Source organism: Doryrhamphus excisus, linkage group LG17 (genome assembly GCF_037039965.1).
Source record: "Doryrhamphus excisus strain RoL-2023G ecotype Guam linkage group LG17, RoL_Dexc_Guam_v1.1, whole genome shotgun sequence".
Taxonomy (NCBI): Eukaryota; Metazoa; Chordata; class Actinopteri; order Syngnathiformes; family Syngnathidae; genus Doryrhamphus; species Doryrhamphus excisus.
The window spans coordinates 15,926,088-15,948,803 of record NC_136373.1 but is presented as its reverse complement, the minus strand read 5'-3'; the positions used below and the strand labels follow the sequence as shown (position 1 = coordinate 15,948,803).

General features: G+C 39.8%; 3 protein-coding genes across 8 annotated transcripts; 1 reads left to right on the top strand and 2 right to left on the bottom strand.

Moving 5' to 3' along the window:
* Positions 1-4,985: 4,985 nt before the first annotated feature.
* On the top strand, positions 4,986-8,622 carry LOC131137067 (hairy/enhancer-of-split related with YRPW motif protein 1-like). The gene is made up of 5 exons (XM_058084590.2): positions 4,986-5,519; positions 5,599-5,671; positions 5,751-5,834; positions 6,042-6,123; positions 7,654-8,622. Exons 1-5 carry the CDS (start codon positions 5,434-5,436, stop codon positions 8,205-8,207), a joined length of 879 nt encoding a protein of 292 aa, XP_057940573.2. The 5' UTR covers positions 4,986-5,433; the 3' UTR covers positions 8,208-8,622.
* Positions 8,623-10,801: 2,179 nt separating this feature from the next.
* Positions 10,802-16,703, bottom strand: stmn2a (stathmin 2a). The gene is made up of 5 exons (XM_058085529.2): positions 16,535-16,703; positions 12,678-12,773; positions 12,413-12,585; positions 12,133-12,324; positions 10,802-11,246 (listed from the first exon to the last, which is right to left on the bottom strand). The coding sequence occupies exons 1-5, from the start codon at positions 16,551-16,553 to the stop codon at positions 11,187-11,189; spliced, it is 540 nt and encodes a 179-aa protein (XP_057941512.1). The 5' UTR covers positions 16,554-16,703; the 3' UTR covers positions 10,802-11,186.
* Positions 16,704-17,647: 944 nt separating this feature from the next.
* On the bottom strand, positions 17,648-22,216 carry upp1 (uridine phosphorylase 1). 6 transcript variants are annotated; one of them, XM_058085525.2, is made up of 8 exons: positions 22,154-22,216; positions 21,097-21,153; positions 20,132-20,243; positions 19,398-19,556; positions 19,201-19,315; positions 18,126-18,335; positions 17,910-18,056; positions 17,648-17,834 (listed from the first exon to the last, which is right to left on the bottom strand). In XM_058085525.2, exons 2-8 carry the CDS (start codon positions 21,126-21,128, stop codon positions 17,695-17,697), a joined length of 915 nt encoding a protein of 304 aa, XP_057941508.2. In that variant the 5' UTR covers positions 21,129-21,153; positions 22,154-22,216; the 3' UTR covers positions 17,648-17,694. The 6 variants fall into 6 exon arrangements, with proteins under 6 accessions (XP_057941508.2, XP_057941507.2, XP_057941506.2 ...); XM_058085524.2 differs by lacking the exon at positions 22,154-22,216 and adding an exon at positions 21,260-21,354; XM_058085523.2 differs by lacking the exon at positions 22,154-22,216 and adding an exon at positions 21,260-21,334 and having other exon boundaries at positions 21,097-21,183.
* Between the last annotated feature and the right edge of the window lie 500 nt (positions 22,217-22,716).

Genomic DNA, 22,716 nt, shown 5'->3' with positions numbered 1-22,716 from the left:
TTATGTTGTCGTCCATATCAGCTTAGGATGCGGTGATTGTTTATGTTGCGGGAGTGACTGAAAATGTTGTGAAAACTGTGGCTCCTGTTGTCAGTTGACCAACATGAGAAGCCGTGTTTAGAGAGAGACGCACAACAAAGAAACAAGGAAGTCCACACATCTTACCTATCCAAAAAGCACAAAAAAGAATGGATGCCAACAAAGGCAGGAAAGTGAAGAATGAGATGTTGTAGGGGGGGGGCACCATAGGAATGGGTCTCAGGCCTGGTCTTTTCCCTGCCCGATATAGCGCCTGGGTGCTGGCTGGAACCAGAGAGGGCAGCCAGGAAGCTGTGCTTCATAGGATAACATTGTTGTATGGGAGACATTTCCCCTTTGTGGGGACCAGCTATTTACAACCAGCATGGGTGGCATTTGCTTTTTCTTACATAATACGCCATAGCTCAAGAGTGTCCGTATAAGAAAAGCACGCCGCTTCATCCACAGTCAGTCCACACACACACACAAGTTGCTGAATGACAGGTATAAGATATCAAAATGGCGCACACACAGGATGCAGGCACGGCTGCGAACGCCGCTGCTGCCGACAGCCTCAACGGTTGACATAGTAAATCAATCCTGATGGGAGGGCGGGTAGCACGGAGGCCAAGAAGGGGAGGGGGGCGGCGGCGGCGGCGGCGGTGGTGGTGGTGGGACTGAGCCAGGCCTCTGTCAGACACGCTCAGCCACTCGGCCGGCCGGAGAGAGGGGGACTGTCGACGGGTGGGAGAACACTCGCCGGGAAGCGCTCACACGGAGATTGAGTTACCACGGAATTAGATCAGGGCTGTGGGAAACGGCACCTCCTAAACACACTCGCACACTCTGGGCCCCCGCACACACACACATAAACACACGCAGACGCACCGGCGCACACTCGCAGGGGGCCGCGCTCTTTGCACACTATAAAGGGTCACCAAGGGAAACCTAAGGGGAGACGGAGAAAGGCAGCTGGGCACACGCCAGTTTCACAACAAATGGCGGCTTATATCGCTTAGCTTCCTTGCTCCACAGCCGAGTTCACTGCTGGTCAACAGGCATTGTTGAGAATGCTTGGAAATCAAAAGGAAAAAAAAAACACAGAATCCCAAAAGAGTCAAGTGGAGAAAATGCTTGGTTTCACCGTGAGGTGACATGTCAAGGATTCCGCTAATTGTGTTTAATGGGCCCAAGGAATTTTAGCGCTAATGTGAAGGACCTTGACAGTCAGGTGTGAGGAGAGAGCATAATGGACGCCACATGTCCATTAGAGATGATGGCACTGTAGGCTGAGCTAGCGGAGATAATCCCATCCAAACATATATACGTATACTCCTTCTCAGGAAAGGTCGGTGAAAGGTCACGGATGATTTAGAATTGGTAAACGCGAATCCAATCACAAGCTGACTTTTTGCAAAAGTATAGGGACACCTGACCATTACATTATTTATTTTTATTTTTTTGCAGGGCACATCTCTACCATCCTTGGTGGACATCCTTTCCCCAACATCTTAAAACATCCTTAAAACAATCCAATATGGTGGCACCAAGCGGAAAAAACGTGAGTATTTTTTTTTACTCCTTTTGACATTGAATGCCACATTTGTTGACTTTGTGACGCACAATTTGAGGGTGTGGTCATCAAACAGAACGACATACTTGCTCACGTTGCAACAAAAACTACTCCTGCAGCGCTAAACCTAACACGTAACTTAAAACTGATATTTCCAAATGCGGGCTGCACGGTGTACGAGTGGTTAGTGCGCAGGCCACGCAGCTAAAAGACCCAAGTTCAATTCTAAAAACATCTCTGTGTGGAGTTTGCATGTTCTCCCCGTGCATGCGTGGGTTTCCTCCCACATTCCAAAAAACATGCTAGGTTAATTGGCTATTTTAGACAATTTTCACTGATCAAGACAAACTACGGCTAAATAAACAGGCTGCACGGTGGAGGAGTGGTTGGCATGTTGGCCACAGTCAGGAGATCGCGAAGACCTGGGTTCGAATCTCCGCGAATCTCTGTCACAAATGAGTTAGTAAGTGTGTATTGTATGTATTGTGTTGAGGGCTGCACGGCGGTCGAGTGGTTAGCGCACAGCGAGGAGACCCAAGTTCAATTCCACACTCAGCCATCTCTGTGTGGAGTTTGCATGTTCTCCCCGTGCATGCGTGGGTTTTCTCCGGGTACTCCGGTTTCCTCCCACATTCCAAAAACATGCTAGGTTAATTAGCGACTCCAAATTGTCCATAGGTATGAATGTGAGTGTGAATGGTTGTTTGTCTATATGTGCCCTGTGATTGGCTGGCTACCAGTCCAGGGTGTACCCCGCCTCTTGCCTGAAGACAGCTGGGATAGACTCTTGTGAGGATAAGCGGTAGAAAAGGATCTAATGAATGAATGAATTTCCAAATGCCCACAAGGCATGCTGGGTAGTCCATCTGCAGCAACAATATGAACTATGAATAATTACATTATAACATTGGATATAAAGAATATGTCAACTCCTTGTTCCTTTTTTTACATCCTTCTGACGACCTCCTCAACGTATTTTGCAACCAATCAAAATGCGACAAAAAAGAAAAAGTACCACAGGCTACCCAGCATGCCTTGCGGAGGGAATATATGGGTGTTTTGTGTAGATTGAATCATTCACTCATGAAAAAGTGTGGTGTATAAAAATCATTCATAGACGGGCACGAGGAAGACATACAAGCTGCAGGTCGTGATGATTTTGAGTGAAAGTGTGTGCTGACAGCAGGGTGCCAAAGAGGGGAGTGGACGTCACCCCTCCCACTCCCACTCCATACATCAACAGGCTGAATGAAGCTTGTACACTGTATCTGTCACCGCCGTAGCCTGGCTGACGTTGAGGGAGCAGCGTACCCGCCCGCAGTTGCTCCGTCTCGTCTGCCGCTAACAACTGACTTGGTGGACGGAGCAGGGAGACAGCTGCTCCTCCACAAGCTAGGACAGCAGGAGGGTCATGCCACCACCCTCACCCCCCCCACCCCCACCACCACACCAACCCCCCTACGCTGATGGCCTTTACAGACATGTCAGTGCAATTTGATTTTATGGAATTATTCATATTCTATTTCCACATTTAGTAGTCACACGTTAGCAAACATTTTTATTCCGCTACATCTTCAGTTGGCAGACCGAACCTCCTGGTTCACGGAAGTTTGGACACTACAGCAGAGGGGCTGAGATTTAGCATTTAGCATTTTGTTTAGCGGTCCTTGAACGCATCACAGTTGTGTGTGAGATGACTGGCTACATTGTGACTCCGATTCATACAGTACATTTTATACTTTAAATAAGATTGTTTGTCTATATGTGCCCTGTGATTGGCTGGCAACCAGTCCAGGGTGTATATGTTATCAGCTGGGATAGGCTCCAGCATACCCCCGCGACCCTAATAACGATAAGCGGGATAGAAAATGGATGTATGGAATAATTAATAAGGCATATTTAGGGTTTAAACCTGGACTGTGTGGTGTAAATGTACAATTGAAAAGTCACTTTTATTGCCAATGTTGATCTGAAATCTGAAATTTTTGGAACACCGCCGCAAAAAGCGAGGATTTCATTGGACAGCAGTAATATGGTCTGTTTAACTGCCGTTGAAAATTATGTTTATGAGATAGTCCATGACAAAAGCTAGACTCACCCGTCATGCTAAACCTGTAGGACGGTGGCTTGGGCGGAATAAAGGAGCACCACTCCAGGTGACCTCATGTACACTTTTAAATATAAACATTAGCTCGGCGTGTATCAGTTACAAGTCAGAACACAGGCATTGAAAGCTACTGTGTTTTATATAGTCTGCCCTTTGACCCCGGCGCATTAGCGGGGTCACCATGTTCTCACCTTCACTAGACCACCCGTGTCCCCCGACCGGCGCTGGCTGAGTGACACACTTTCATGAGTCGACAGTGTACATAAGTCAGCGTGTATGTTTGTTCATGTCGCTCATAAGCAAAACCTCCGTCGGCGGGTCGCATGTAGCTCGAGCCTTTCAAAACATGGCTCCCTCTCGGTTCCCAGCCCCGTACGCTCTTGATTTGTGGATGAATGATTCCCTGGGAAGCTCCGTCCGCTGACCTGTTTGCAGTTTCCTAGGAGAGCGCCTCACTAAGGCCGCCTCGCTAATGTCGCCGGGCCTCCCGAAGCGATTCAGCTCTGTTGCGGATCACACAGCTGACGGCGGACAATGAACAAATGAACAACACGCTCTGCTAATAGGCCGTGTGTCCTCCACAACACCAAAGAGGGCTCTCCCGCTGACGGCGGGCAGAAAGAGGGCTTCACGCCAGCAGGAACAGGCAGTGGGAACCAAACAAGGACCCTCAACAGAGGGAAGTTCATGAACGTGACGCAAGAGGAACGAACAAGGATTAAACATTTGCAACTCGGGGATCACATTTTAGTATCAAACCTACAAATACAGAGCCAGTATTGCTGATACGGACACTTTTTTTAAAAACATTTTTAATCATGTTCATAATCATAATGAAAGATCGCCATCAAAAAATACATATTTTGATCAACAAATTTACAATAATTCAACAATATAGAAATACAACAATATCAGCAAAACAACTCAATTATTGCCTTTTAATAAAAACAAAAACTGCCCTTCTGTATTCAAGAATACAGAATTATTTCCTGTAAACAATATGTAAATATAATATTATCAACAATACAACATCATGGACAACACAATAAAAAAGCTGAATAAATATGAAGAAATAAACATAAAAAAACAGACCAAAAATAGCAAAAGGATCAATCTGATACTGAGGGACGCATGCGGGAAAAAAATATTTTTTGTTATAAAAATATTTATATTTATATTTATATTTATATTTATATTTATATTTATAACCCTAACCCTATTTATTAAAAATGTATAATAATATATAAATATAAATGTATATATTAATTATATATTTATATACATTTTTAAAATGAATTTATTCATTTTATCAGTGACAAAGCACATTATTATTATGATTTATTTAAATTTTTGCCCCTTTTTTCTGTTTTAATTTTCTTAATTAATTGTATTTTTAGAATGTGCATTAGCAAACCTCGGCCCCCGGGCCGCACTTTGAACACCCTTCCTCGAGAAAACCTTTTTTTTTTATCTTACTAAAGTACAAGTAAATACTTTAAGTACATTTCAATATGATCCTAAAAAAAACACTGTGAGAAGTAAATAAAGATATTACAACAAAACCAGAAGATATGCTAACTAAAAAAAAACTACACTGACGTCACTCCTACTCAAACGTGACAAGCCTAAGCCCCGCCCACCTCGCGAGTGAGACCCCGCCCCCCGCGGACTGCATGAAGGGACGTCCCTGCTGAGAGCTGCCGCCAGTGCTAAGCAGGTTGCTGTGCGACAAAACATGAAGAGAAGCCACACTTACAGCTCGTCCGACAGCGACCTGGATGACAACATTGAAGTGGAGAAAGACAGCGGAGACGAAAATGGGTTTGTTCGCTTATTTCCCTTCTTTTCTATTACTTATTATTCTGATTATTTTTAATTGAACGTCGTCGTTGTGCTCCAGTCCAGCTGACTGTCACGGCTCCGCGTCACCTCCGACTACAACTCAGGTCCAAGCCAGAAAACGACGCAGAGGAGTGAGTGCTTCTTCCGGCTACTTTTATTATTTCCCTTCAACTTAATTGGACTAAATCCCTTTTTTTTGATTGATTGTAGATTATCGAGAAAAGGAGACGTGACCGCATCAATAACAGTTTATCTGAGCTGAGAAGACTGGTGCCAAGTGCTTTTGAGAAACAGGTAACAACGCAACGAGCTTCATGAACGCATCACTATATGCCTCACGTGATTTGTTTATGTCATTAAAGCTCACAACCTGAGTTAAATACCAACATTTAATACAGAAGACATGTATTAAAATGCTTTTTTAAAATGTACACTCATTGAAAATGAGTGACCCAACTAAAACGGATTAATTACTAACTTTTCAATTGCTTGACTGTTCAGGGATCAGCCAAATTGGAAAAAGCAGAAATCCTGCAAATGACAGTGGACCATTTAAAGATGCTGCATGCATCCGGAGGCAAAGGTAAGCTACATTTTCATATCATGTGATAAGGTACGATATGATATATCATTAAAGATGACATAATTGGGCATGATATGATAATATGGTACCATATGACACCAGATAATGAAATGATATAATAATTGGCCAAGGGTGTCCAAACACTGAAAATGAAAGGACGGTTCTTCTTCTTCTGCTTACATTTTGAAAAAATTAAAATTTTGGACATCCCTGTAACAAGCTATGATATGATCATGATATGAAGTTATATGGTATGATAAGGTATGATATGCTATGATGTGATGTGGTATGTTTTTTGATCAGGGATTTTATTATGGTATGATATAGTATGATACAACACATTTTAATATGGCATGATATTGCTAGGGTATAACATGGTATGCTACGTTATGATATGTCATGTATAGTATGATAGGGTATGATATGCTTTGCTATGGTATTATAATGTGATAGAAAAGAGTATGATATGCTATGTTATAGTACATGAGAGAGTATGATATTTTATGGTATGATAGGGTATGATATGCTTTGCTATGGTATTAAATGATAGGACATAGTGTGATATGTGGAAAAGCATATGATAGGGTATGATATGCCATGTTATAGTACTATATGATAGGGTATGATATGCTATGTTATAGTACTATATGATAGGGTATGATATGCCGTGTTATAGTATTATATGATAGGGTATGATATGCCATGTTATAGTATTATATGATAGGGTATGATATGCTATGTTATAGTACTATATGATAGGGTATGATATGCCATGTTATAGTACTATATGATAGGGTATGATATGCTATGTTATAGTACTATATGATAGGGTATGATATGCTGTATTATAGTATTATATGATAGGGTATGATATGCTGTGTTATAGTATTATATGATAGGGTATGATATGCTGTGTTATAGTACTATATGATAGGGTATGATATGCTGTGTTATGGTATGATTATAGGAAAGAATATGAAGTGTGATTGTATGATATGCTATTTTATGGTGTATATAATAGTAAATAGGTAATGTATGATATGCTAGCATATGTATGACATAATAGGACATAGTATGATATGTTATAGATAGTTCAAAATATGGTATGTGATAGAATGATAGGGTATGATATGCTTTGTTATGGTACAATATGAGGATGCTATGTTAAACTCAGTATGTTATGATATGATAGGAAACAGTGTGATATGTTGTAGTATACTAAGGTATGATGTGATGTGGTAGGACACAGTATGGTACGATAGTGTATGATATGCTTTGTTATGCTACAATATGATAGGAAATAAGATGCTATGTTATACTATAGTATGTTATGATATGATAGGAAACAGTGTGATATGTTGTATGATATGATGTGATGTGGTAGGACACAGTATATGGTATGATAGGGTATGATATGCTGTTATTGTACAATATGATGGGAAAAAGATGCTATGTTATACTATAGTATGTTATGATATGATAGGAAACAGTGTGATATGTTGTATGATATGATGCCCGTGTCGCCATCAGGTTACTTTGAGGCTCAGGCCCTGGCGAAGGATTACCGCAGCCTGGGTTTCAGGGAGTGTTTGGCCGAGACGGCTCGCTTCCTGAGCATCATGGAGGGCCGGGACAGCACGGACCCCCTCCGCGTACGCCTGGTGTCCCACCTGAGCAACTTCGCCTCTCAGAGGGAGGTGCAGGCCGGACTGGAACACTTAGCCTGGGGCTCTGCCTACGGGGCCGCCCCCGCTCCACTCCCCCATCACCTCCTCCTACAACCCCCGCAAGGCAGGACACCCGCATCCAGAGGAAACAGTCGACCATCTTCTACGTCCTCTTCCGCCGCCTTAGAGGTCTCGGGGACGTCCAGGCTAATGCCCCCCACGGAGTGTCTCAGGGTGCCTCCCAACGTGCCAAAGGTGTCGCCGCCCTTACTGTCGTCCCTCTCCTCGCTCTCAGCCTTCCCACTCTCCTTCGGTGCTTTCCCATTCGTCTCCCCGGCGACACTCGGCACAATCACCCCCCCTCCCACTTTATCCAAGCCGTACAGGCCTTGGGGCACAGAGATTGGGGCCTTCTGAAGACGACAACTGGACTGAGGGCGACAGCTGAGCTGTGGGCCCACCGGCACTCGAGCGTCTGTTATCATAGCGAGAACCCACACAGGTGAACTGGCCTCATTTGATTGCATAGAAACAACGCCATGTGTAGAAAAGAAGAACTCTGGATGATTGTATTTTATTGATGATAAAAATATGATTTAGCAAACATAACATGCACTCTTTTGTTTGAGGACACATTTAGTGGGGAGATTGTCAAGGATGTATTTAATATAGCGTGACGGAAATGAGCCAAGCCTACTTTTGGAAACTAACTTCCTGACAATGCCACACTTTTTTGTATTTGTAATATTTTTCTATCAATAAATCACATTGGAAAATGCACAAAATGGAAAAATGCACACATTGGAGCATATCCATAAAAGCTAATAAGAAACTAATCAAGGGTTTCATTTTTATGGGCTTGAACAGTGATTCCTTCACTGCGTGCCAGGTAAGTAACCAAATCCAAAGTGTATTGTTACCCTGCTGAAAAGACAGGAAATCATTAAGCGCACACAGGAAATCCTTTACAATGTTGCCCTGACCTCACCGCCTTGGGTTGGTCCAAAGCGGAGACAATAGTGTGAACAGGATGCGGACAATGGAGGAAAGGCGCTCACGAGTAATGGCGACATACGGCAGGAGGCAGCTGCGACCGCTAAATCACCGTTCCGCCGCCATCACGGTGATATTTCTTGTACCGTTTTATTGTGGAGCCAGCGGTATCACACTTTTATGGAACTTGTGTGACTTTTTTGTGACATACATATATATATATATATAAAATAATTCCCTGACAGCCCATCTCAAAGCTATAGAGAATTATAAAAGAGCTTTTTTTGTTGTTCTTTGAATCTATTCTGCGCTTTTACATTAAATTTTATTAAAGCATATACTAAATTGGCGCTTTATAGAATTGGTACTCTTACATTTTTAATTTTATTTTACTTTAATTCATTTTATGCCTTATTTTTTTATTTTTAAAAAATTAATAAAGAAGTATCGACGGCCCACCTGGTGATCTATGGCCACCCCCACGGCTGGGGGGGACATTTTGACAGTGGTGCAGAACAGTAGTTCAGCTTAACCGCCGTTTCCGCTTGGACGCATTTCACTGCAACACAAAACTTTCCAGTGCCTATTTTGTGGCGGAGCTGTCAATAAAACCGCGTTTTGTATCAACTGCAAGGAGTAAGTATATTTTCCATTATTATTTTCTCAATTTGTTCACTTTTGACTTAAATTTTAAAGCATGATTCAGAACGTACATCTGTTAATATTAAAAGCTCCCTGTAACAACACGAATTAACTAGCGTGTTGCTCCTCATCCACTTCCGTATTTTATTATACACTGCACGAGTTTGGCCGCCATGATGGTAAGCAGAATCCTGTCCTCGGCACACTGCTCAGCTAGAAAATAAGATTGTCTAATACAGGTGTTCTTAATCTTTTTTTAACCCAAATTTTTCATTACAGAGTGGCCCATTAAATATTAACACTGTATAGATTTAATTGTTCTTATTTGTTTTCAATAATAAATCAAATACACTGTCAGTTTAGTTGAATGAATAATGACCATAATAATGATCATCACAAAGATTTTTAATAATTTTATATTAACTTTTGCTAATAATTCATGGAACAAATCAAGCAGGAAAAAAATGTTAAGTCAGGCTTATTAATAAAAAAATAAATAAAAATAAATAAATCAATAAAAACCGTTCCTGATGAAGTTCACTTACGTAAAAATGTAGTCTTTTAGGCGGACTGGCACCATATTTGTCTGATTTTTTTTTTTTTCGTTTTAAAAACGTCTCCATTCCCATGTGTAGTTAAATGTCCTCTTCTGATCTTCTGTGAGCTTGTTAAACAACTGACACAACTGGAACATTACCGCCACCATCTGGCCGGAAGTTGCACTGCAACTGAGCGCCTCATGGATAACATACAGTAGCATAGCAGCTAGCTTACCTTACCGTTTTATCATTTCCGGAACGTCTTTCCAATATAGCTGTTCTCATTTGGGATGTATCTTTCATCACATAACCTGTGCTCCTTATTGAGCTGGTAAAGTCCTGAAGCTTTTGTTCTTTGAAGGGTTAACTGTATTTATTTTATATTGCACTGATTAGCATCATCTGATTAGCACACTAACGTCATCTTCTTGAACGTTTGAACTCATGGGAAGTTAAAGGCGTCATAAATGAAGTGAATGCTTTTACTGCCCTCTAGCGGTGGAGTAGAGAATTGTCTTTTCAACGCAAAACATCAACTCTATGGATAATGACGTTAATAGTGTCATTATTAGCATTATATCGACTATGACACTAGCACAGAAAGTCATGTGATGCCATGTCATGTTCACAGAACCCCAAATGTTTATTCATTAAGCAAAGCTTTCACAGATAAATTTATGAATGGGGGGTTGAAATTGGGGGTGACACAAGCAGTAGAGGACACAGGCAGACATGAGTGGTACTGTACATTAAAAAAAGAGACTGAATGTATATTTTAGTATAGAAATAGAGATTGAAGATATTCCTAATCCTATAAGAAATAAAGCGGCAGTCACATTCATTGCAGGTTTGTTTGTATTGTATACATTCCAAAGCGTGCATGATGACAATACAGGTGTTGGTCTGTATCTTAGGTACGCGTGACACAAAACATCATCGGCATCAGGAATACATTGCAAACGTCGTCTACATCCAACTTACAGTGAAGAAACCATAAATCATATTTACAAAATAAGATCCCTCTGTAAAATCAAGAAATCCGAACTAATACTGACGGATAGGGGGATGGTTGATTGACAGGTGAGTGTTGTGTGATTGGTGGCGAGGTCCTCCACCTCTCGGGGTTTCCAGGTTTGCGTGTCTGTAGAGGGCTCTGAGAGAAGGGTGGGTAGCGAATGGATGAAGGGGAACTGGGTGAGGATGGACGGATCCGTGCGTCCCCTCAGGGTGTCAACTCGTCCCGCAGCTCTTTGTTCCTGCGCACCAACGCCGCGTGTCTCTCCTGGTGAGAAATGACATGTTTTATATGGCAAATATAAAATATAGAAATATTATATTGATAGTATTCCTATTATTATATTTGTTATTTTCTGCTTTTATCTCAAGAAATAAAAAACTATGTGCACATATAAATATTACAGTTGCATCATAGTTTTTCATGCAGTAATTCTATTTATTTATTAATATTTATTTATTTATATCATTTATTTAAGATATACAGTATATAAGTGGTTGGTGTCTTAGCATGATTTATATTTCCAATATATTTTTATATTTTCTAGTATATTACATTTTTTTATATTATATAAAAAATATATTATATTACAATTTTTATATTATATTTTAAAAATGTTTTTTATATTTTATTATATTTTTATTAATTATATATATCATATTATATTACTATTTTTTATTTATTAGTATTTTTTCATTTATTAGTATTTTTTATATTATATTTTCTTATATTATTATTTTTACAATAAAGACTTGTGAGTGGTTGGTGGCCACCATTTTTTAAAAACTAGACGTTTTCATAAAATTTGAATTTTATTGCTAATAAATGTTATTTTATGACTAATACTATACATACAGGTATACTGGGTATGAAATATTATATATATATATATACTCTGAAATATTATTATTTTACATAAATAAATGTAGTTACTACTGTTTTCTAATGAAATTATATTTAATATTATATTATTCCTGTAATAGTAAATAGTATAACACTAAAAAAAATAAAAAAAAATAATAATAATAAAATAAAATTGTATTTAATTAATTATATAAAAAATGTATTAAAATAAAAAAACTTTTTTTTCTTTTCTTGTGTGTTCCATCATTTTGACCCCCCAGCAGTGCGGTGCTGTGCAGGTGTCCGTCACCTTCTCCTGTAGACGCTCCAGCATGGCGGCCAGATGGGCGTCTCGGTTCTCCTTGATCTGCTCCATCTTCATCTGGAGCTTCTCCTCGGCCATCCTGCTGAAGTTGTTGTTCTCCTCCAGGGCCTTGAACAGCACGTCCCTCTCGTGCTCTCGCTTTTCCGCCAAAGCCCTCAGCACTTGAGTTTCTTGGTACTAAAAAAAAAAAACCAGAAGAAGAAAAATAAACTGACTCCATGATTGTGATTGTTTGTTGTCTTTTTGAGATGGATGATGAAGTCACCTTTCTCCGCTCTTCGGCCGCCTCCAGCTTCTTCTCGATGTCATCCAAGGAGATGTCTCTCTTGGGAGAAGACGCCAGGCTGTGGATGACTTCTGATACTGGAGACAGGGGCTTGAGGATCACCTCGAAGGCCTGCCCGGAGGCCCGCTTGTTGATTGGCTTCACTTCCATGTCTGTCGATGATGAGTACATATTAACTGTATACTACTACTACTACTACTACTACTAATATTACTACTAATACTAGAAGTGATTCTTTTCTTACCTTCAAACTCGCGTGCGAGCTTGTTGCGCGTCTCCGGATGAAAGCAGGAGCAGATGAGCGAGAGGACGGAAAGCTCCTTCATCTTCTCCTTGTACGCTGCAGGAGGAACATCAACACAATAACAGGTGAGTCACTTTGTGTGATTCATCACCAGCAACAGTAAACAGCGCCTTTTTGCTGATGTCGTCAACTTCACCGTACGCTAAAACGTCCTCAAAATGGCTCCTTGTTGAATAATTCATCGAAAGAGGCTCTTTCGTTTTGACGGCTATCATTTGGCTTGAAGTGATGCTACGCTACGTGAAGGAATACGCTCACAGTCTAATGCTAATATTGCAAAAATATTTAAGAAAAAAACGTTTTTTTTATTTCATATGACAAACAGCATAGTTCCCCCATGCATGTTTTGATTTTGCCCATAAATATTAGCACTACATTTATTACATATTTTGATTCCTTGATCATGACAACATACAATGAAAACTTTTAAATGACATAAAGAATGCTAACAATGCTAATATGCTAACACATAGTACAATAGCAAGTGTTTGTTTTTGTGTCTGGCTCTGAAAATGTTAGTATAATTGTTAGCATGCTAACATGCTAAGTGTCAGCTTAAGTTCATATTCATAAGAATCGCAAAAAAGGCTTGCATGCTCACGTTAATATGTTTTGTAAACATGCTAACGTTAGCATGCTAACACCTGGCTAACATCATGCTAACATCTCGCATAATAGTGTCCCCCTATGAAAATGCTACTAGCGTGCTAACACCTAGCATAAAAGTGTCTACCCATGAAAACGGCTAAAAATGCTACTATGCTAAAAACAGCATAGTTCCCCCATCCATGTTTTGATTTCGCCCATAAATATTAGCACGACATTTATTACATATTTTGATTCCATGACCATGAAAACATATACTGAAAGCATTTAAATGACATAAAGAATGCTAACATGCTAACACCTAGTATAATAGCAAGTGTTTGTGTCTGGCTCTGAAAATATTAGTATAATGCTAACTGACACATGCTAAGTGTCTGCTTAAGTTCATATTCATAAAAATCATAAAAAATGCTTATATGCTCATGTTAATATGCTAATATGCTAACATTAGCATGCTAACATCATGCTAAAATCTAGCATAATAGTGTCCACCTATGAAAATGCTACTAGCATGCTAACACCTAGCATAAAAGTGTCTACCCATGAAAACGGCTAAAAATGCTACTATGCTATTATTAACATACCAACGCTAGCATGGCAACACCTAGCATGATAGTGGTGTTTATATATGTCTACTAATAAAAATAGCAAAATGCTACTATGTTATGTTAGCTTGTTAACACGTAACACGTAAAGAATGCTAACAATGCTAATATGCTAACACATAGTATAATAGCAAGTGTTTGTTTTTGTGTCTGGCAAAAACAGCATGATTTATGAATTCATAGATTTTTTGAAAAGCGTAATAGAGTGAAGCCAAGTGCAAAGTCAGTGGAGTACCACTAAATGGAGCCCGTGTACCACCAGTGGTACCTGCACCGCAGTTTGAGAACAGTAATATACACACCAGGTATTGCCGGAGCAGAATATAGCAGCTCAATTTCCTGTCACGGTGGATAAGGACGGCGGGCGCGTGTGTAAAGTGACTTCATTTCCTGCTGACTTATCAGCTATTTCCTGCATCATGTGACCACAATGATATGATGCGCCACTCTGTCCTCACTCCTGTCACATATAGACGATCTTTGGCTTCCAAACAGAATAGCTCTCCTGTATAGAGGATCTCTGGCTGATGCATTGGCAGTCCTTAAAAATCGATGAGTGCCTCTGTCACTTATAGAGGATCTTTAACTTGCTGCATTTTCGCATAGATTCTTCGATACAGATGAGCACTCCTGACACATCTAGAGGATCTTTGGCTACCGTTTTCCTTCCCAACGGAAGAGTGTTCCTAGCTCATATCGAGGATGTTTACCTTTACACATTCCTCAAACCTAAAAAGAGGATCTTGGGCTAATGTTTTTAAAGTAGGAGTGTCATCCTGTCATATAATGGATCTTTGGATACCAAATTTTGTAGTATCTTCTTCAAAAGCGATGAGTGCCTCTGTCACTTATAGAGGATCTTTAACTTGCTGCATTTTCGCATAGATTATTTGATACAGATGAGCGCTCCTGACACATCTAGAGGATCTTTGGAAGTAGTCCTCCTGTCATATAATGGATCTTTGGATACCAAATTTTGTAGTATAGCTTCTTCAAAAGCAATGAGTGCTCTGTCACTTATAGAGGATCTTTAACTTGCTGCATTTTCGCATAGATTCTTCGATACAGATGAGCTCTCCTGACACATCTAGAGGATCTTTGGGAGTAGTCCTCCTGTCATATAATGGATCTTTGGATACCAAATTTTGTAATATAGCTTCTTCAAAAGCAGTGAGTGCTCTGTCACTTATAGAGGATCTTTAACTTGCTGCATTTTCGCATAGATTATTTGATACAGATGAGCGCTCCTGACACATCTAGAGGATCTTTGGAAGTAGTCCTCCTGTCCTATAATGGATCTTTGGATACCAAATTTTGTAATATAGTTTCTTCAAAAGCAGTGAGTGCTCTGTCACTTATAGAGGATCTTTAACTTGCTGCATTTTCGCATAGATTATTTGATACAGATGAGCGCTCCTGACACATCTAGAGGACCTTTGGGAGTAGTCCTCCTGTCATGTAATAGATCTTTGGATACCAAATTTTGTAGTATAGCTTCTTCAAAAGCGATGAGTGCCTCTGTCACTTATAGAGGATCTTTGACCCGCATATTTGCAGTAGCTCCGTGTAAACCGAGGAGAGCTCCTGTCACGTTTTGAGGATCTGCGACCTGCAATAGACACGTTTTTCTGTCCTTTATAGAGGATCTTTGACTACAGTTTTTTTGCAGTATCCTTAAAGCCAACCAGTGTGCACTGGTTTCAGGTATCTATATCTACTTATGCGAGTAATGGTCTCACCTTGATGACGAATTTCTGGCTCTGCTACTGAAACCCAACAAAGAGGTCCTGTTATACAAAGGATCTTTGAGTCATATTAATACAGTGCTTTGCTAGCCATTTGATAAAGCCTTATATCCCTGGCCCTTCGCAGTATGGCACAATGGAACAATTCAAATCCAATTGCTGTAGCTGTCCTTGAGCAAGGCACCTAAGCCATAACACACCACACCAAAAATTATGACCCAAAAAGCCTAAAATCATCCTTTGTAAAGACAGTAATGAGACTATGAGACGTAGTATTAGGACTCAATTGTTGTTGTCGCCACTGACAACAGTTTCTAATATTTTAGTTGACTAAATTAATGGCTTTAATTAAGTAATTAAGTAATTCCCATAGAAAATGTGCATTTCTCTAGTGTAGCCTAGCAGTGAGAGGGGTGGAAAAAAAAGTGATGACGCCCACTAGGCCTCAATGATGGTGGGCAGCATCAGCATCTTGGGTGGGGTCCGTCTGCATTATGCTGCATATCTGGTGCCGGTGGACCCCGAATCGCAAGTGGGTCAATAAAAGTGGCTACATTATGAAATGCCTTACACGAAATACGACGGGATTGAAATAGGTAGAAATATTTGTCAAAATGGAGGACATAAACCGGAAGCTATATCGCTTTCAGTGTATACATAATTCATACGAATATCACAATATCTTAAACACGTGATTGTAAAGTGATTTTTAATCATATTATGCATAATCATAGTTAGCTTGACGACACGCACGCGGGCGGATACAAACAGGAAAACCATCAATCAAACGCTAATCATTACACTTCCTTATTTTTGGTGTGAAAGGTAACAAAATGCTTACCGGTCGCTGTTTTGGCCATGTTTGTTTAAGTAGTTAGTGTATTTCTCCGGAGAGGAGGATGTCTGCTCTGCTCAGGTGGAAGAAGATGCTGCTAAGGCACTGAGTCAGCGGACAGGGGCGGATGGGAAGGTAGGGAGGGAGGAAAGAAGCGAGGAGGCGAACGGACACGCGCCTCCTCTGTTTTTTGACGCATGCGCGATTGAACAGCCGGATAAGCACACGAGTTAACTTAGACGCAGGAGTGTCGAAAGTGCGGCCCGGGTAGCACGTGCTAAAAATATGAACAGGAAAACTGTAAAACAAAAAAATGGGGAAAGTTATAAACAACAGATATATATTGGAGGAAAAATAACACATTTTAGTAGATGAAGTTGGAATATTAAAAATGTTTTTTTTTTTTAGAATTTTTAAAGTTAAAGTTGTATGTTGCAAAAATAAAAACAAAATATTATGGGAATAAATTCATAATTTTCCAAGAAGAGTTGCAAAATTATATTTAAAAAAATACACAAAAAATACTAATATTACAAGAATAATATCAAAATATTAAGACAAAAATTCTAACTAGGAAAAAATAATTTTATAAGAATAAACTGATATTATGAGGAAAGAACAATGTTAGTTTGGTAGCATAGAGCTGAAAAAAAATTTTTTGCAGTGAATTTATAAAAGGCTGCATTTTGCCTAGCCGGCTAGCTAGCTAGCCAACTGGAATTATGCCCAGTTTCTGGTCTTTGGACTCCAAATGTGAATTTTTACTACAGTGACATTTTGTTAGAAACAATGCGGTTAGTTTGGAGCTCATTTTTTTTTATGAGTTGTGGACACACAATAACATACGCAGAAAGCTTTCTAGAGCTTCCAGAATCTGCACCTATTCCAGCTGGATTTCCTGTTTTAATTTATTCCACCCACGGCCCGCTTCCACTGGTCACAGTCCGTGCTAACAGGTGAGCAAAGCAGGAGAGGGCAGGTTTACAGCTTGTATTTGGGAACGCCCATATAAGGAAGTCAGGTTCATTGTGACATCACAGGGAGCCTAAACAAACTCCACCCCCCCATTTTCAGTCTTTTAAAACACAATTATTACATTTATTATTAACGTCAAGCCAATAGAATGAAAGTGAATGCTTTATTATGATGCTACATTAGCTACAGAGTTATTTGGCTTTCAGCTGCTTCTTTATGTAGCGGGCTACCAGGATCTGAGGGCGTTGCTGGTAGTCGTGGAGAACCTCACGGGAGCTCGTCAGCTGATCTCCCTTCAGACGATCCAGTAACGTCGTGCAAACCACAGCCGCTTTAATGGTAGAAACCCAATAATTGTTATTTTTTTTAAACGCAGCAATGAAATGTTTCTGATGTTCTTTCTCACCTCGTAGGCCGCTCAGTTTGCACATGGCAGCAAAAACGGTGGACTCCATTTCGATATTGCAGATACCCGCATCCCTAGCTTTAGCCAGGTATTCTTGTTTGTCCTTCTCGGTGTACAAGCAGAAAGCCCCGTCTAAACGACCCTGCCCTGAGTGACACCACAAAATCCTCGTAAGACACAATCAACACAACAATACGGACACGAGTCCAAGCAGACCTTCATAAAAGTCCAGCGTGCACATAGTGTTTCCGATGACCGTCTCAAACTGGCCCAGCTCCTTGCCGCACTCCAGCAACTCTTCCGCCAGGCAGCAGTCCAGATCAGTATCACGCACCACCGTCTTCCCCAGGATCAGCTGCTCAAATTTGGGCAGGAACGTTGCGTCTACGGACTGTCTGGTGATAACGACGGTCCCGGGCTTCAGGCCTAAAACCCAATGAGGCTTTAAATAGAAGGCACGGTCATTGCTTCAATCTACCGCTTATCCTAACAAGTGTGGGCATGTCTTTGGGCGAGAGGCGGGGGTTACACCCTGGACTGGTAACCAGCCAATCACAGGGCACATATAGACAAACAACCATTCACACTCACATTCATACCTATGGACAATTTAGAGTCGCCAATTAACCTAGAGAACCCAGAGATGGCCGAAGGTGGAATTGAACTTGGGTCTCCTAGCTGTGAGACCTGCGCGCTAACCACTCGGCTATCTAGTGAATTAATTTTTTAAGTCACCTTATTTTTTCCCCACATAAAACCTGTTTATGTTATTCTATATATATTTTTTCACATTGTCAGAGCCCTCCAGACATGAAATAACACCCCTATAGTCACCTTGACATTTCTATGACTCAATATAGTCGAACAATTTGGAGTCGCCAATTAACCTAGCATGTTTTTGGAATGTGGGAGAACATGCAAACTTCACACAGAGATGCCCGAGTGGGGGAATTGAACCCTAGCCGTGTAGCCTGCGCTCCAACCACTCGTCCACCGTGCGAAAAATTTGCATATATATGCATTTCATTGTTTTTTTAAGGTTAATTAGCGACTCCAAATTGTCCATGGGTATGAATATGAGTGTGGTCCCAGACAGCTGGGATAGGCTCCAGCATGCCCGCAACCCCTAAGCAGTATAGAAAATGTATGGCTGGATTATACTGATGACGTTGCTAGACCGAGAGTCCCCTCTTGTGGTGAAACTAACAAACTGCGTTTCCTCAGTTGAGCGATGGTCATTCGTCTCCAATTGGTTGGTAACAAGAAGAATATGAAATAATTCTAACCTTACCTATTCCACCTGATGTCCCAATGCGTATTATTGTAACATCCTGGCAACGTGCGTGATGGAGGAGTTTAATCAGCTCATGTAACATTATTGACATCGACGGGATGCCGATTCCATGCTGTAAAACACAAACAAAACACTTTTTAATTCATGTTTTGTTTGTAGTTTTGAGTGCGCCGTGCGGGTTAGCTTCTACTTACGCTGACAGAGAGTACAGGCCCAACTTTGTACATGGCATAGCGATCTGTCCCGGCACAGATATTGGGGTACTTTGATTGGGGATCTTCCATGCCAAGCTCTACGGCTATGTACTCGATGAACTCTTTCATTCGGCATGCACTGCCTCCGACGCACACAAACTGCAGGTAACACACACACACACACACACAAAAGATGACCACCGTATGCATGTTTTTCCATATGTGAATACCAGAGGTGTCATTAGGCCTATTTTAGGTGGGGCTTCAGTCCCCCTAAATAATAAAAATTAAAAAAAAATATAAAAAAATTGTGAAAAATAATCCCTCCTAAATAATGTATTTTTTTATTTTTTTGAATTTTTTTTTACAAAAAAATCTGACAAATTTCATATAATAGGGCTAATAAGCAAGCCAATAAGTAGGCTAATACAAGCCTACTATAGTAGTAATAATCAGAAGAAGAATAATGATGATAGTTATAATAATACACTAATTAATATTATAATAATGATTATTAGATAATTGATGACTATCCACTGGACAGAATGGTTGCAGTGGTTGTGCAGTGTAGATTGTGTGTACTTGTGTACATTTAATGGTGGCCTAAAACAATTGAGTAAAATAAATCTGTCCAAAAGTGGGAAAGTTATATCCTGGTTCTTGTTCCTTGTGATTTTTTTTAATGCCCCCCCGAACCTAATGACGCCCCTGGTAAATACTTTGCAAAATCTTACTTTGGTGTCACCAAACAGAGCGGGAAGGTTGTGTGTTCCTTTGCCCAGGTTGAAGTGGTACAGGAAGTCATCTTTCATCCCCTGGAGGTAAGGATTGTGTACAAGAACGGGGCTTGGAGAAATGGAAAAAAGGTTACTTATCAGCTTTACAATAGAATTTTAGCTCTGCTTCTTCCTTCTCCTTTTCAGACACCTGCACTGCTATGTAAACACGCTAAACCATTATCATTGCCCCATACAGTTCAATAGAGTAACACTCAAACTAGCAAGGCTGGCATTTGAACGTTTTCCACCATAGAGAAAGTGCAAAGTCAAGGTAATACAAAGTAATATACAAGGTAATACAAAGCATACTATTTACAATTGTTGTACATGCGTACAAAGTTGTCATATTTAACAATTTGTTGCATTTTCCTGCTCCTTCTACTGTTGTTTTTTATGCTCTATGAAGCTCAAACCTATTTATAATAATAATTATAATAACAATAATAACATATTAAGTTTTATAGCGCTTTTCAAGGCACCCAAAGCGCTTCACAATGACGTGAAGTCATTATTCATTGACTACGGTGTGGCCTTGATGACTCTCTGAACCTGCTTCTTCCTGAGAGCTTTTCTTCCTGTCACTCTCACATAACAGCTGGAGGGGGGTGTTAGCCAGTTAGCATACAAACTAATGTAATCAAAGACCTCTCATGTCTTTTTTGTTAGTTAATTGTTACTGACAAGGTACATTTTTGAGTTTTTAAAAAGGGGCAGAGGGGTTATAACCTTATATTTGTGACATTATTGTAGTTATAATTAAGAATAATAAATAATGTTAATAATAAATAAGAATATGATGTTAATTAACAACTAAAGTCCAAATAAATACTTAATACCCAAATACACTTCGGTAGGAAACATTGTTCTTAAATAAAATATAATATTATTATAACATTGTTTATTTTTGGGTGTCGTCTGACCTGTTCGTTGCCTTGATCCTCACTGAATCCATCTTCTGTTTTGGAAAAATGAACTCTCTGACCAGAACAACAAAAACAAATAACAACCTAAAATTAAATATTCATCAAGTTAATTACGAAACGCTATACCAAAGGGTGACTAGTTAGCTAAAGCGATAAATACCTCCTTTTTCAAAGGTTACAAAACAAAGCAGTGAACCGAGTGGCTTTTTTCCCCATTCAAACAAAGGTAACTTGAATGCACCGTGAACCCGGATGTTCAACTCCGAAAGTCAGAGAAAGTTCGCTAACCCTTGACCTTCCCAAGATGGCGTCCCCCTTCGCGTGAAATAAGCTAGGAGTAAAAACAATTCATATGAAAGACAGACTTGAGTAAGATGTTTTTATTTATATTTTTAAATTCCAAATGTTATTTTTATACTTCTTCATTCTTTTCGTTCATGTTTCCATTAATGTAGTTTTGATTTACGTGTGGTGTACATGTTTTGTAAAGCTTCGTAGGTTCCCGGAAGTGCTGTTAGAAAAAAGGCATCAATTAGTGTATTGTGTTTTTCTGCCTTTTTAAAAAAAATCATACTTTATTATTGTATTTTATTTAAAACTATTCACTCTACGGGCTGTGCTGCAATTTCCAATATTGTCTCGTATACTGCATTTGTTGTTGCCGCAATTGCAACCTTAATTTCCCTAAGTGCACATCCCTATGAATCCATAATTTCATCAATAATTTATCTAATCCAAACAACCAGAAATTACGATGTCATTTCCTTCATCAACGCTGAGTGATCAATTTATGCCAATAAAGTAAGTTAATGTCAACATTACATACAAAACTGAACCAACCCAATAATAAAATAGTATAATAATAATAATAATAGTACTCCAAAACTCCTTTCATTTGTGTTATTTTCTACCCAACAGAATAAATAAACAACAGAACTGAATATACCAAATGCAGTATTAATAAAATAAAATTAAAAATATATTTTTTCCAATATAAAAATGAGAAGTACAATACTCTCATCAAAGCAAGTAATAAATCAGTAAATGTACTTACGCTGGACAACTGTAGCCTGTTGCGTTGAGGATAAAATGACAGGCACGTCAACTGAAATGACCTTATAAATTCAACAGAAAGGAAAAAAATGATTAAGCAGGAAGAGTTGATAAAAAAAAAGTGTCTACACCCTTTGAGCAAACTGTCTGGATCTGCCACCAAATTGAGTTTGACCCAAAACAAACACTGGAGAGTAAGACAAAATTGGAGCGAAAGAATCAAACTCACCTCTTTGCTGATATGCGTGCAATTGCAGATGTCTTCCAGCTCTCTGAGCACTATGTCAACACTCGATCCACAAACATTTGTTGTTCCCTGATATGTTTATAAGGCAAAGAGACAACTCTCTAACGCTTCAAGACCGGAAGATGTGTTAAATAGAGCTCCGAAATGTCCATCCATCCATTCATTTTCCTCCGCTTGGAACTTTCATGGTCTTAGAATTGAGACGAATCAGTAGCCAGAGGAACTCAGAGAGCAAGCTAGCTAGTTAAAGAAAGATCAACAATGATTAAACTGTCAGACATGCTAAATGTGCTCATTTAAGCCCTCGAGCTAGCAAA

What these genes read in the sequence shown, in the direction of transcription:
- upp1 (XM_058085525.2), bottom strand. Translation starts at nt 21,128, where the DNA reads ATGGATTCAGTGAGGATCAAGGCAACGAACAG. An exon ending in CTCTGTTTGGTGACACCAAA is followed by an intron (nt 19,557 to 20,131) that starts GTAAGATTTTGC and finishes TGTTACCTGCAG; the next exon opens with TTTGTGTGCGTCGGAGGCAG. An exon ending in CAAACTGAGCGGCCTACGAG is followed by an intron (nt 17,835 to 17,909) that starts GTGAGAAAGAAC and finishes CTACCATTAAAG; the next exon opens with CGGCTGTGGTTTGCACGACG.
- LOC131137067 (XM_058084590.2), top strand. Translation starts at nt 5,434, where the DNA reads ATGAAGAGAAGCCACACTTACAGCTCGTCCGACAGCGACCTGGATGAC. An exon ending in CCAGAAAACGACGCAGAGGA is followed by an intron (nt 5,672 to 5,750) that starts GTGAGTGCTTCT and finishes GATTGATTGTAG; the next exon opens with ATTATCGAGAAAAGGAGACG. An exon ending in GCATGCATCCGGAGGCAAAG is followed by an intron (nt 6,124 to 7,653) that starts GTAAGCTACATT and finishes TGTCGCCATCAG; the next exon opens with GTTACTTTGAGGCTCAGGCC.
- stmn2a (XM_058085529.2), bottom strand. An exon ending in GCTCGCACGCGAGTTTGAAG is followed by an intron (nt 12,586 to 12,677) that starts GTAAGAAAAGAA and finishes CATCATCGACAG; the next exon opens with ACATGGAAGTGAAGCCAATC. An exon ending in TGGAGCGTCTACAGGAGAAG is followed by an intron (nt 11,247 to 12,132) that starts GTGACGGACACC and finishes ATTTCTCACCAG; the next exon opens with GAGAGACACGCGGCGTTGGT.